We start from the raw sequence: 15,888 nt of genomic DNA, 5'->3' as shown, positions 1-15,888 counted from the left end.
TGTGAAGCTGTCTAACCTCTGTGACAATAGAAGTATAATAGAAATTATACTAAAATAAAAATAATAAATTTCAAGGAAAAGTTTTAAATGTGATATGTCTATAAAAATATGACATATTTTCATATATGAACCTTTTTCCAATCCTCACAGTTCTATTCATTAATCCAGATCAAGGTCAGTTGTAAGTCTCTATGTTGGAGTTGATAGTCGAAGGCTAATCACCCAGTCCATTGGCATTCATGCAGAAAACCTCCTTAAGGAATTAAATTCCATGTAGTTAACACTGAATAAGAGAAACAGTGCTGAGATTTTAGCAAAAACTATAATCATGTCCAGCTCCAGTTAAAGAATCAAATCCCATACCCATGAACATTAATACTGCTTCACTGATGTAATTGTGAGATATGAAAACTCTCCCTGTGCCCTGGGTACAAACACCTGTTCCTCAGCACTCTACTTACCAAAATCTGTATCAGCCAGGGCTTTACCAGAGAAATAGACCCAGCAGAAGATTTTTATTGAGATTTATTTTAAGGAATTGGCTTATGCAATTGCTGGGTGTGGCTGGACAAGTATAAAATTTGTAAAATTTCTCCATCAAGGCCTGTAGGCTGGAAACTTTTAGGTAAGAGTTGAAGTTGCAATCCATAGGTAGAATTTCTCCTTCCAAGGGAAACTTCAGTTTTGCACTTACAGCTTTTCAATTGATTAGGTGAGGTCCACCCACATTATAGAGGTAATGTCCTTTACCTAATGTCAGCTGATTGTTGATGAATGTATTAGCCACATCTACAAAAGGCTTCCATAGCAACGCCTAGATTAGTGTTTGAGTAACAGGTGACTATAGCTTAGGTAAATTGTCACATAAAACAGGAAAAATTTTGAAGAAAATTCAGTAATATATGATGTAAATATAGAGTGTATATACTACAAATCAATTTCTAAAAATTTTCCTAAGAAAATAAATTGATTTGTGTGTTAGGATATATGAAACAAGCATGCATTATAGTTTTATAGAAGAGAGTAAAAAAACTGGAGAAAAGATACCCACATGCCCAATGATTACACATATTGAAAAAAAATAGAATACAAACATAGGAACAATCACTATGCATTCATTAAAATTAATAGTTTGCAATAATATTAACATAAATAAATGTTTACATTATTAAATTAACAAGAAAACAAAATATAAAAAAGTTTTGTTACATGCTCAATTTTGGGAAACTTCTGTAATAAAATAAAAATTTTAGAATGAAATAAAATCATAACTATGATTCTTCCTGGGATAAATGCAGGGTTTTATGGAATTTATTTTTTATATGTTTAGCAATTTATGAAATATTTTCTAATACTTATGATTGGAAATAATAAAGCATATGCAAATTCAAAATATAAATGCTGTCATTCATTAAGCATTTAATATATTCCAGAAAGTGTCCTGTAAAACTGCTCAATAGTCTACACATACTGTAGTATTTGCCACATACAAGTCCCTGTTTCAAGTATGAGGATACAGTAGTAACATACCAAAGGCCTCTCCTCATGCTGTTGACATTGTAATGAATGAATTATTAATCTCTCTCTGTACAGAATGTAACATGTTTCAGTGCTGAAAGTAGAGAATCTGAAAGATCTAGTATTGAACTAAACTGTCATTATCGACTATAGTCAGAAAAAACCTTTAAAACTCCACTTTATTTATTTCCTTTCCAATTTTCACCCTTACTCAAAATCTCATATCCATTAGTATCTGTTCTTCCCTCTTTCTACCATAATCATCTTTATCATTCAAGGATCAATTCTAAAGTATTTCTAATTTTAATTAGCTTATATTGTATAGTAATCTGTACTACACAACCTCATACAATTGAATATTAAATTAACATATACTGTATTTCTCATTACTTATTATTATGCTCTAAATAAGTAATTCCACAAGATAGAGGCCATAGTTGAACATGGATATGGTAGAGATGGTTAAATGAAGAAAAAAATGTGGAACATTTTCTTCACATTGGAATAAAATATTTCAATATGTAATATAAATACTACACACATGTGGGTGTATCTATGTCAGATACCTGTATGCAGGTGTGTGTATGTACACATGCTTGTGTGTACATATACATATATGTATGCCCCTTTAAGTTTTAGGATATAGAATAACTTGTATTCCTTATAAAAACACCTCTGACAATTTATTGGAATAAAAATAGATTTTAAATGATAAACATGTCAAAATGTCAAAATCTTTGAAGAAGAGTTATAAGAGAAGATAATTTGCATACCAAATATCAAAATAAATTATGCTACTTCAATAATTAAAGCAGTATAATTGGTTTCAAACATTTCAGTGAAAATGTATAAAATACAAAATGAAGAAATATCTGCTATATACATAAAGTCTTACTGTGAAGTGTTGATCTGTCTATAAATATAAAATATTAGCAAATATTTCTTGGATGGAAAGGATTTTTATGCAGAGAATATATTGAAAGTACTGATAGATTTTTATATGACTATAAATAAAAAACTGAACAAAAATTTTAGTACTCCAATAATGCTTATTAGAACAAAATTTCTAAAGTATAACAGCAATTTGATGATAAATCTTTAAAATTGCCTATAACTTGATTTAATGATTTACTCCTTGGAATACTTCCTAATGACATAACTAAATAAAGGTAAGATGACTCTTCAAGAATTAATTATAAGCCCTGGCTGATGTGGCTCAGTTAGTTAGAGCATTGTCCTATAAACACAGGCTTGATTCCTGTCAGGACACATACCTAGGTTGCAGATTTGATCTCTGGTTCAGAAGGCTACAAGAGGCAATCAATCTCTCTCTCTCTCTCCCCAGCCCCTCTCTTTAGAAGCAATGAAAAATTGTCCTCTGGTGAGAATAAAAAAAATTGTCACAATTACTTATTCTTTCAAAATCTTAAAAACTAAATATCCAACAATAGTTTTGCTTTAGTTATTATATAATCATATAAGAAAATAATGCACATCAAAAATATTTAATGCAGATGTATAGTTGTTGACATATTTTTGGTATAGTTGTAAAACCCAAGTGACAAAGATTCAAAGTGTGACTATTTTACTTGATTATGGTTAAGAACAAAATTCAGCTGAGTAAATTTTCACACTTTTACTGTTTTTATTCAGTAATTCATGAATGATGATGTTGGATAAATTTGTTTATTTTATTCTATTTTTATAATGAGTTTATGTTGTTTTTGTAGTCATAAAAAGACAAAGCTTTTATTTTATTTATTTATTTATTTATTTATTCTCACCCAAGGACATATTTTTCATTGCTTTTAGAGAAAGAGGAAGGGGAAGAGAGAGAGAGAGAGATAGGCAAACATCGATATGACAGAGAAACATTGATTGCTTTCCATAACCTCCTGGACCAGGGCTTGAACCCATAACTGGGTATGTGCCCTGACAAAAGCTGAACCCATGACTCTTTGATCTATAGGACAATGCTCCAACTAACTGAGCTACCCAGCCAGGGCTAAAGTTTTTATATGTGATTTTTAAGTTATCCTTTCAGTCATGATATAGCCAAAGACCAAATAAATCAATTTGAAATCTAAATAGGTTTTGTTTGCCTTATGCAATATGAAAAATGAGTTTATTAACAAAGTATTAGGGTATAGTTATTATTGCTATTTTAATATCACAAACTGTACAAGTTATTTCTCCAAACAATAAAATTTAGAGATTAATAGGAGTAAAAGTAGTTTGCTTTTATGTTATTTTTTTGAAGTGACATAGTTTAATAACATTACATAAATTTGAGGTGTACAACATTGTAATTCAATATTTGTATGCTGTATTGTGTGCTCACCACCAAAAGTCTAGCTCCTTTCATTGTCGTGTATTTGCCTCCTTTATGCATTTTAACCCTCCGTCCATGCCCCTTCTCCTAGTAACCACCACTTTGAATCTGTATCAATGAGTCTGTTTTGTTTTGTTGGTTTGTTACTTTTTTGTTTTATATTCCACAGAAAAGGACATGGTTTCTGTCCTTTTCTGTCTGACTGATTTCACTGAGCATAAAACCCTCAAGATCCATCCATGTTGTCATAAATGACAATATTTCATATTTTTATGCTTAATAGCCCCATTGTATGTATGAATAAATAATATAAATATAAATGTAAATGTAAATATAAATATATAAATATAAAATCACATCTTCTTTCACCATTCATCCATCATTAACACTTTGGTTACTGCCATACCTTGGTTCTAGTAAATAATGATGAAATGAACATAGGGGCACACATATCTTTTCAAATTAGTGTTTTCACACTCTTTGGGGAAAATCCCAGAAACAGAATTGTTGGAATATATGGTGGACCTACTCTTCAATTTTTAAGGGACCTTCATGCTGTTTTTTATTGTGGCTGTACCAATCAACTCGTATAATCTCACCAATGATGTGCGAGGGTTTCCTTTTCTCCACATCTTTTCCAGCACTTATTATTTCTTGTCTTGTGGATGATAATCATTTTAGCAGGTGTGAAATGATATCTCAGTATTGTTTTAATTGACATTTCCTGACTAATTAGTAATGTAGAATGTATTGTTGGCCATCTGCGTGTCTTCCTTGGAAAAAAGTCTATTCAGATATTCTGCCCATGTTTCAATTAAACTAATTGTTTGTCATTTTGTAGGATATTAATACCTATCAGCAGTTCATTTGCAAATGTCTTCTCCCATTCAGTTGGTCACTTTCCCATATTCTTGATGATTTTCATTTGCTGTACAGAAGCTTTTTATTTATTTTTTTTATTTTTGCTTATTCTATTACAGTTGCCCCAATCTTTCCCCTTTGCCCTCCTCCACCCATCCCACCCCTACTCCCACAGTCAATCCCCACACTGTTGTCTACATCCTTATGTCACTCATACATGTTCTTTGACTACTCCCTTCCCCTTCTCTCCACAATCCACCCTTCCTTCTGGATTACAAATGAGATCATATGATATCTGTCTTTCACTGTCTGGCTTACTTCACGTTCAATAATAATACTCTCCAGCTCCATTCATACTTCCATCCAAAAGGAATCCTACCTTTTGTGACAGTACAAAAAACATCAGTAAGATTAATAAGAAGCCAACCAATGGGAAAATATATTTGCAAATGATACCTCAGACAACGGTTTGATCTTCAAAATATATAAAGAACTCACATGACTCCAATCAAGAAAGACAAACAATCCAATTAAAAAATTAGTAAATAATAGACACTTCTCCAAGGGGGACATACAGAGGGCCTAGAGACATATGAAATGATGCTCAGCATCACTAGCCATCAGAGAAATGCAAATTAAAACCACAATGAGATAACCCTTCTCACAGGTCAGAATGGCCATTGTAACCAAATCAACAAACAAATGCTGGTGAGGCTGTGGAGAGAAGGGAACCCTAGTACATTGTTTGTGGGAATGTAGACTGGTACAGCCACTGTGGAAAACAGTATGGAACTTCCTCAGAAAACTAAAAATAGAATTGCCTTTTGACCCGGCAGTTCTATTGCTGGGATTATACACTCAGAATCCTGAAACACCAATCCAAAAGAATCGATGCACCCCAATGTTCATAGCAGCACAATTTACAGTAGCCAAGTACTGGAAGCAACCTAAGAGCCCATCAGTAAATGATTGGGTCAAAAAACTATGGTACATTTACATAATGGAATTCTATGCAGCAGAAAGAAAGAAGGAGCTCCTACCCTTTGTGACAGCATGGATGGAACTGGACAGCATTATGCTAAGTGAAATCAGCAAGCATTAAAAGACAAATACCATATGATCTCACCTATAAATGGAACCTAAACAACAAGCAAGAAAAATATTAGCAGAGACATTGAAATAAGGAACAAACTGACAGTAACCAAATAGGAAGTGGGAAAAGATAACAGTGGAAAAGGAAGAGTCATCAAGGAATGTGTATAAAGGACACATGGACAAAACCAAAGGGGGGTAGGATCAAGGTGGGAGGTGGGGATGGCTGGTATGGGTGGGAGTGGTAGGAGGGAAATGGAGACAACTATACTTGAATAATAATTTTTTAAATGTGAGAGAAACAAACAATACCTAAAAACAAACTATACAAGGCCAATGCAATCAAGAGTCTGGTACTGGCACCAGAATGACACATAGACCATAGAACAGAATAGCAAGCCCAGAAATAAACCCATGTCTCTGTGGTCAATGAACATTTGACAGAAGGGGCAGGAGCATAAAATTGAGTATAATAGTCTCTTCAATAAATGGTGTTGGTAGACCTGGCCTGGTACATGCAAAAAAAAAAAAAAGAAAAGAAAAAAGAAAGAAAGAAACTAGACCAACAACTTATACTGTACATCAGAATAAAGTCAAAATGGATAAAAAAAAACTTATATATAAATCATGATACCATAAAAGTATTAGCAGAAAACACTGGCAGTAAAATTTCAGATACCCAACACAGCAATATTTTTGCTGATATATCTCCTAGGGTAAGGGAAATAAAGGAAAAAGTAAACAGATGGGACTGCATTGAATTAAAGAGTTTGTACAGAAGCTTCTTGATTGATATAGTCCCATTTGCTAATTTTTATTTTGTTAGCTCTAAGTTTTGGAGCCAAATTCACAAAACACCCCTAAGCCCAATGTCCAGAAGCTTATTACCTATGTTTTCTCCTGTGTACTTTATTGTTGCAAGTCTTAAATTCAAGTCTTTAATTCATTTTGAGTTAATTTGAGTGTATGCTATAAGATAGTGGTCTAACTTGATTCTTTTGTATATGGCTATACAGTTTTTCCAACACCATTTATTGAAGAGACATCTTTTTCCATTGTATATTCTTGGATTCTTTATTGTAAATGTGTCACCTATACACATGTAGGTTTACTTCTGGGCTCTGACATCTGTTCATTTGGACAGTGTGTGTTTTTCTGTTTGATTACTATAGCTTTGTAATATAGTTTGAAGTCAGGGTGTGTGATACCTCTGGCTTTGTTCTTTTTTTCTCAGGATTCTTGGACTATTCAGGATGCTTTGCGATTCCAAACACATTTTAGGATATTTTATCATTTCTGTAAAAAATTCATGTGCTGCCCTGGCTGGTGTGGCTCAATGGATTGAGTACCGGCCTGTGAACCAAAGGGCCACTGGTTCAATTCCCAGTCAGGACACGTGCTTTGGTTGTGGGCCAGGTCAGGTATCTAGTAGCGGGTGCACCAGAGGCAGCCACATACTGCTGTTTCTCTTCCTCTCTCCCTCCCTTCCCCTCTGTCTAAAATAAATATATAAAATATTTTTTTAAAGGAAGAAAATGCAATTACAATTTTAATAGGAATTGCAATGAATCTGTAGATTGCTTTAGGTAAAATGAACGTTTTTAAAATGTTAAGTCTTCCAATCCATGAACATAGAATATCTTTCCATTTCTATGTGTCTTTTTTAGTGTCTTTCAACAACATCTTGTACTTTTCAGTGTATTGGTTTTCACTTCCTTCGTTAAGCTTACCCCTAGGTATTATATTCTCTTTGTTGTGATATTAAGTGGAACTGTTTTCTGCATTTCCCTTTCTGAGAGTTTGTTGTTAATATACAGAAACAACAGATTTTTGATTTTGCAAACTTGCTATATTCATTTATTCTAATACTTTTTAGGTAGAGTCTTTATGGTTTGCTATAAATAAAATCATGCTATCTGTAAAAAGTGACAGTTTTATTTCTCCCTTCCCAATTTGAATGCCTTTTATTTCCTTTTCTTACTTAATTGCTCTGTCTAGGATTTCCAGAACTATGTTGAATCAAAGTGGTGAAAGTGGGCATCTTTGTCTTATTCCTGATCTTAAAGGAAAAGCTTTCAGTTTTCCCCATTAAGTATACTATTAATTGTGGTTTTGTCATTTATGGCCTTTTTATGTTGAAGTACTTTCCTTTTATACCCATTTTATTGAGTTTTTTAGTCATAAATTGATGTTACATTTTTATCACAAATGCTTATTCTCTATTGAGCAATCATATAATTTTTATCCCTTATATTGATAATGTGGTATATTACGTCTATTGATTTGTGTATGTTGGACCATCTTTGCATCCCTGAAATGAATCCCACTTGATTATGGTATGTGATCCTTTTAATATATTATTGTAATCATATTGCTGGTATTTTGTGGGGGATTTTTGCATCTATGATTATGAGAGATATTGGCTTAGAATTTTCTTGGGTTTTTTTGTGATGGACTTGTCTCATTTAGGTGTCAGAGAAATGTTGGCCTTATAAAATGAGTTAGGAAGCATTCTCTCTTAAATTTCTTGGAAGAATTCAAGAGGTAGGTATTAAATTTTCTTTGAATGTTTGATAGAATCATCAGTGAAGCCATCTGGTCTTGGAGCTTTGTTTTTGCAGAGATTTTTAATTACTATTTTCATTTTTTTTACTAGTGACGGTATATTCAGGTATTCTAATTATTCATGATTCAATCTAGGAAATTTGTACATTTCAATAATTTATCCATTTCTTCTAGGTTGTCAAATATGGTGCTATCTAGCTTTCATAGTATTCTTATACAATCCTGTTTATTTTTGTGGCATCCATTGTAATTTCTCTTTCATTTCAGATTTTATTTGAGTCTTTTCTAGCTGAAGTTTTATTAGTTTAATTTTTCAAAGAACCAGCTCTTCATTTTATTAATTTTCCTATTTATTTTATTCTCTATTTCATTTATTTCTGCTCTGATTCTTATTATTTCCTTTCTTTTCTAATTTTAGGCTTCTTTTGTGTTTTTTTCTATAGTTCCTTGATGTGAAATGTTTATTTGAGATTTTTCTTGCATATTTGTGAAGACCCATATTGCTATAAACTTCTCTCTGACTACTGCTTTTGCTGCATCCCAAATATTGTTGGTATATCATAATTTTGTTTTATTTGTCTCTATGTGCCTTTGATTTCCTTTTTTGTTTCTTCATTGACCCAGTAGTTGCTCAGCAGCATGTTGTTTAAACCCAACATATCTGTGATTTAAACCCAACATATCTTTTCCAGCTTTCTTGTTGATTTTTAGTTTTGTACCATTGTGGTCAGAAATGACAATATGATTTTAGTCTTCTTAAATTTACTGAGACTTGTTTTATGTCCCAATATTTGGTCTGACCTCGAGAATTTTTTGTGTGCACTTAAGAAGACTGTGTGGTATGTTAAAATCTCCTATGATTATTGTGTGGTTGTTTATTTTACCCTTTGTGTGGAATGATTGCTTTATTTACTTTGGTGTTTCCAGGTTGGGCATATGTACATACATATTATGTCTTCTTGATATATTATCTCCTTTAATATTATAAAATATTTATCTTTGTTACCTTTTTTTGCCTAGATATCCATTTTGTCTAATAAGTACGGCTGTGCCCACTTTTCTCTGGATACCATTTGCTTGGTATTATCTTTTACCCCTTCACTTTGAGCCTGTGTTTGCTTTGCAACAAAGGTGTGTCACCTGAGGACAGTGTATAGTCAATTTTACTACTTTGTACCTTTTGATTGGTGAGTTCAGTCTATACACATTTAGGGTGAATTGTTTGTATATGAGGACTTGCTATTACCATTTTACCTTTTGTTTTGTGATTGTTCTTTATCTCCCTTGTTTCTTTGCCCTTGTGTTTCTATTTTCTCTTTTAGTTTGATGGTATTCTATGATTTTTTTCATGTCTTCTTTTTTGAAGATTTTGTCTCTGAATTTTTGTTTGTGCTTACTATGTTTGAATTAAATGTCCCATAGATAAAATTTTTCTTGTGATAACATCTTATCTTTGATAATTTACCTATGTAAATTCCATACTTTTCCTCCTCCCCATTAATTTTTTTTATAAATGATCCTATGTTATGCTGTATATTTGTTACCAAATTACAGTAGCTATAGTTATTTTAAAGTTTTTTTCCCTTTAGCCATTTTGTTATCATTGTTTAACACCCTATTCTAAAATAGAGTTCCAATTCTTTGCTTCAGTTTGTCTGTTTGCCACTTTATTCAAAGCATTGTGTACTTTTGTATTCTTTTTAGGTAGAAAAGATCCTTTCAATGTTTCCTTTAATACAGGTCTTGTGGTAGTAAATTCCATCAGCTTTTGTTTGTCTGGAAAAACCTTTATTTTTTCATACTTAAAGGGTAACTTTGTTGGATGTATTATTCTTGGCTGATAGTTCCTCTCTTTTAATATATTGAATATATTATTCTACTCTCATGGCTTGTAGGATTCCTACCAAGAAATCTGATCATAATCTGATAGGGCTTCTTTTGTAGTTACAATCTTTTTTTCACACACCCCCACCCCAGCTGCCTTGCGAATTCTTTTATTGTCACTAACTTTTGACAGTTTTAATATAGTGTGTCTTGGAGGAGATCTTTTTGCACTGAAATAATTAGATGTTCTGTTAGTTTCTTCTACTTGAATGTGCAGTTCCTTGCACCAATTTGGGAAGTTCTCATTAGTTATTCCTTTGAATAGACTCTGTTCTCTTCTATATCTCTTCTCTTTCTGATACTCAGTATCTTTATGTTGTTCTTTCTAAGGTAGTCAAATATTTCTCACAGAGTTCTTTTATTTTTTTAACTTTTAAGTTCTCTCTTTTTCTACCTGAATTATTGGAGCTCACTAAATATCTCTTCCATATGGTCTACTCTCTTTCCAAAGCTCTCTAGCACACTCGTCATATCATTCTGAGTTCTTCAACACCAAACTTTGTGTTTGGTTCTTTTTATAGTTTCACTCTCTTTTGTTCACTTATTTTATTCCTGAGATCATTGAACTGCCTTTCTGAGTTTTCTTGTATCTAATTGAGTTTCTTCAAAAGTGCAATCTGACATTCTTTGTCATTTAAATTAGTCTTCCATGACTTTGAGTTTGATTTTTGGAGAACTGTCATATTCTTTTTGTGTGACTCTGTTGCCTTCATTGTTCCTGGTGCTTGGTGGGTTGTTCCTCTGCCAGGGCATTTGAAGGAGTTATTTCGGTATCATGTGATTTTTTTGTTTTAAGAGTTCAGCAGGTAGATAAGAAGATTTATTTTTCCAGTAGATGGTACCATAGTGCAAGTTTTTGTTTCCTCTTACCTGTGCCACTTAAACTTCCAGGGTCATGGTGTCAGGTCATCACTCTGGCCATGAGAGTCACTGCTTGTGTGACTGGGGTTGTGGGTATACTCACTGTGTCCAGGTTGCCAGGATCTCGGGGATCCATACTAGGGTGAAGAGAAGTGTTGGGTGGGCGAGCCAGTTTTATGAGCTTGCCATGCTATTACTTGGCTCTCTGTGGCTGCTGGAGCTGCTGTGCTGTAGCAGGGAGACTATAGACATATCTCCACTGCTACTATGGGGTTCTGCTGCCACCATCCAGGGGGGAGCCAGATTTTTGTATGCTGACACTGTTTCAGTCCCTCTTACCCTCTGCTGACCGTAGCATGGGAACTGTACTATGACTTCAGCACTACTACCACAATTAGCTGGGGTTATGGTCTCAACAGTGGTCGCTGGGAAACTGCATCTGCAGGCACAGTCCCATCCCTGCCCATCCCTCAGTGGCTCAGTACGTCCACCTTCCAATGTACCAATGTGTGGGTCTCTCTGGCATGGGAGTATGTTGAGCAGAAAAACCCTTGGGTTATAGATGTCCAGCTAGTTGTAGATTAAAGGAAAGATACAAATGTGTCTTCTTACACTGCCATGATGTTCTGCTTTTCATTTTTATCAGTTAATGAATAGCTTCATAGAAGCTGTATCCTCCCTAAGACATAATTAACAGCTTAATTGTAATAAGTAATTAACCCAGAAAGCTTCTAGTTTTCTTTAATATAGAATTCAAGAATAAGAAATGGATTCTAAAAATGTTCCACACATTTTTCTCCCATGTTCTTAATATAGAAAACATCATTGATCTTTTCAAAAAGTTTTCAAATCTTTCTTAATAAAACCCTCAATACTGGCTGCATACCACTCTTGGTCTTAATCTATGAAGTTTTTATCATGATGTAGATGGGAGAAGGATGCAAAGAATCTGTAAATATATTTTAACAAAAAATTTACATATACTAGAGACATGATTTAATTATTTAATTGTTCACATTCTACATTCAGTACAAAATTGGCTAAATGTGTGTATGTTTATATATGTGTTAAAAACATGTACACATATATAGAATATTGCACTTAACTACAGACTTCTAGGGTTGTAAAAACATTACTAAAATTGGCTCTATCATAGGCTCTGCAGCCTGAGAAAATATGTTTTGAAGATTTAAAAGCAAGTAAACTTTTGAACAAGATTGATTTGAGTTCTAATAATGCTTTATAATATTAGTAAAAAAATAAAAAATAAAAAGAAATTAAACCATATTTTGAACAGATGGCAATGAAAAATAGAAATTATTAAACATAGCTAAATTGCTTCTTAGAGAAAAATTTACAATCTTGAGAGAATAATTTAGATTTAATAACCAGAAGGGAGTGGGGATAATGGGAGAAAGAAGGGACGGGCCATCATGGAACATGAAGGACCCATGGACAAAGCCAAAGGCAGGTAGGATCCAGGGTAGAATGTGGGGGTGGGTAGGACGGGAGAGTGTGGGGTGGAGGGGGGTTGTGGAGACAACTGTGCTTGAACAGCAAAAAAAAGAATTAAAAAATAAAAAATAAATAAAAATAAAACCTTATAAATAGAAGAGTAAATTAAACCCAAAGTTAAAGGAAGAAAATCATTAAGATAAGAGCAGACATTAAAGATGTAAAAAACAAATAGGGAATTGTTACTGTAACAATGCAAAAATATGTTCTTTGAAACTTATTACTCCCTCCCAATATTTATCTACAAAACAAATAAAATTATAAAAGGCACAAATAATCAAGTCACAAGAGAGAGAAATTGTTATAGTTCTAATACCAATACAATGTGAGGAAATGATGAAATATTTTATGCCAATACTTTTGAAAGTACAGATTTAAAAAATTTTCTAGGAAAAAAAGTTTAACAAAATAGACATGATAATATATATATATAACTATATTATATTAAATACATTAAATCCATATTTAATAATTTCTACAAAGAAAACTTTAAGCCCAAGTGGCTGAACTAGTGAATTCTACCATATAATAAAAGGTAGATATAAAATTAATATTACATAAACTTTCTGTAAGAATATAAGGACAGCATAATCTTGATAGCAAAATTTTTCAAGACCAGTACAAGACAGAAAATATGAAGGCAAGTCTCTCTCTTTTATTCATATGTATATATGAATTATATTTATTATATATCTATCATGTATATATATGTATGTGTATATATACATATATATGTTCCTTAAAATATAGAAAAGTGAATCTTGTGTTATATAATCAAGGCATACATTATGACAAAGTTAAATTTATTCCAAGAATGCATTCAATATTAAAAAGCCAGTGAACATAATTCATCATCACTAAGAAAAAGATGGAGAAAATGATATTTTATAACCTCGCCCCCAAAGCATGTTTATAACAGTGATATTTATAATGGCACCAAAATGTACACAGAATCTAAAATAATTTGTGAAATATTAGTATAATGATGTCTTAAAAATAAACTATTAAATTCAATAGCAAAGATGAATATTGAAAACATAATTTTGAATTAAGATGGAGGAGGTATAAAAATGTGTACTTGTGTTGCTAGTATTTCTAGGGACCCGTGCTAGTAATATTCTAGCATTTGACCTAGGTAGTGATTACTTAAGTATGTTTACAGTATGGTATTTCATAGAGCTTTATCCTTTACGCTCTAAATCATGCATGCTATAATTCAATTAAAAGTTTTATTAATATTTTAAAGCAGAATATCACATATTCATGATATAGAAAGATATCCATTAGTAAATATTTTGTAGGTATCTTATAATATGTGTACCAGCATCTTGAAAAGGATTAATATTTACTTCCTTGCTAGCTAAATAAATAAATTGATTAGATAAGGATCTACCAACTTCTTTAATTAAAGAATTAGATAGTAAATATTTCTGGTTCTTTGGGCCTTAGAGTTTTTGTTACAACTACTCAACTCTGCTATGAAAGCAGCCATAGATTATGTGTGACTGAGTTCCAGTTAAACTTTACGTACAAAGTGGTGGCAGGCAACTTTTGGCCTTTATGTCATAAATAAAAATCCCTGGGTTAGATGATTAAACAGATGGCTAGAGAAATGAGACATGTATACCTACATGTTCAAGTATTGTCAAAGTATTGTTTATTCATCTTTCTAAAATATGGGCTCATGAAAATCATTACTGGGAGTTGCCAGATTAAGTTATATTGGATTTATTGATTTTTTTATTTTTACATGCTTTACATATTGGTATGATTTATATTACTACAACTAATTACTCATTGTGATTTTACCATGTCCAACCCAAAGAGGTATTGTCAACTTGATTCAGTATTCCACTCCCCCTTTCTCTTGGCAAATATGTTCTAAGATTCCCAGAGGATGTCTGAAACCACAGACTGTACCAAACCTGTATATGTACATATCTATAAGAAATCTTAATTTATAAATTAGGCACAATAAGAGATTAACAATAATGAATAATAAAATAGAACAAGTATAACAATATACTTTAATAAAAGTTATGTGAATGTGGCCTCTCTCAGAATATATTATTGTACTGTACTCACCCTTCTTATGATGATGTGAGATGATGCAATGCCTATATAATGAAATGAAGTGAGGTGAATAATGTAAGCTTTGTAGAGTAGCATTAGGCTATTATAAGGGTTACTCGAATACTGGATAACACTGCAATACTGGGACAATCCACCTGATAAGAAAGGTGACCTCTTTGTGACTAATGGGCAAATAGCACATATAGTCAGGATACACTGGACAAAGGCATGATTCAGGTCCCAGGAGGGAAGAAGAATAACCGTTTGAGATTTATCATACTACTCAGACTGATATACAATTTAAAACATGAATTGTTTATTTCTGATGCATTTAATCTTTTTGGACTAAGTTTGATTACATGGCTGACACCATGGAGAATGCAATTGTGGATGAGGGGGCAGCACTGTAACCATATTTAAAACATACTTTTCAATATTTTTAACTGATACAGAAAGTTTAACAATGTAAAAAACTAAAGTAGAATATTATACTCTAACATTTTAGTCACTGTTCAAAGATATCTGTTTATTATCAGGATTTATTTATTTTATTAGATGATTGCTACAGTTTGTTGTTTTGTCAAAATTTGACTTTGTATTTATGTACTTAAAGCATTAAGGGTTTCTAATTTAAAACAGATTAATCTACTTCTGGCTTTGTTGGTTTTCTGGTGAGATAATCTATTTACTTAAATCTTTCTTCTTTTGTTAACAGCTTAATTAATTAGTCAGACAAATGATTACACAACATATACTAAAACGATAAATTCCTTCCTAAATTATTGCAGGCAAGAATTAGACCCATGTCAAGCTGAACTGATTATTCTAGGGAGGACTATCAAAGCAAGTGAACCTATCAATCATGTATCTAGAAAACCTTTGCCAGACTCCGGTTCTGTCTTTATTGGTGGATTTCCAGATCTCCATGGAACCAACAAGGTATTTCTATTAATATACTTATTATGGCATTTTTATGAGGGAGAGAGAGAGGAAAACTTAAGAAAAGTTTCCTGGTTAAAGGGACCATCTACATGGTTTCAAAAAGAAATTTTGAACAATTGCACTAACATTAATTTATCTTAGCAAAGTATAGATAAAGTTTACTGTTCTGTTTTATAAAATTGTGCCACTATTGGGCTGTTTTTCCATCATATGGCTATAAATCTGTGTTACATTTCATGATAATA

At 32.4% G+C, this 15,888-nt stretch overlaps 1 protein-coding gene across 1 annotated transcript in view; it reads left to right on the top strand.

The window, feature by feature from the left end:
* The window catches only part of LOC114494052 (protein eyes shut homolog), a 294,169-nt gene that overhangs the window by 180,094 nt on the left and 98,187 nt on the right, over positions 1-15,888 (top strand). The window contains 1 exon segment of the mRNA XM_036022595.1: positions 15,490-15,640. Within this exon segment, the coding sequence (XP_035878488.1) occupies positions 15,490-15,640 (151 nt within the window).

The sequence above is a fragment of the Phyllostomus discolor genome, chromosome 4 (genome assembly GCF_004126475.2).
Source record: "Phyllostomus discolor isolate MPI-MPIP mPhyDis1 chromosome 4, mPhyDis1.pri.v3, whole genome shotgun sequence".
Classification (NCBI taxonomy): Eukaryota; Metazoa; Chordata; class Mammalia; order Chiroptera; family Phyllostomidae; genus Phyllostomus; species Phyllostomus discolor.
This window is presented reverse-complemented; position numbering and strand designations above follow the sequence as displayed.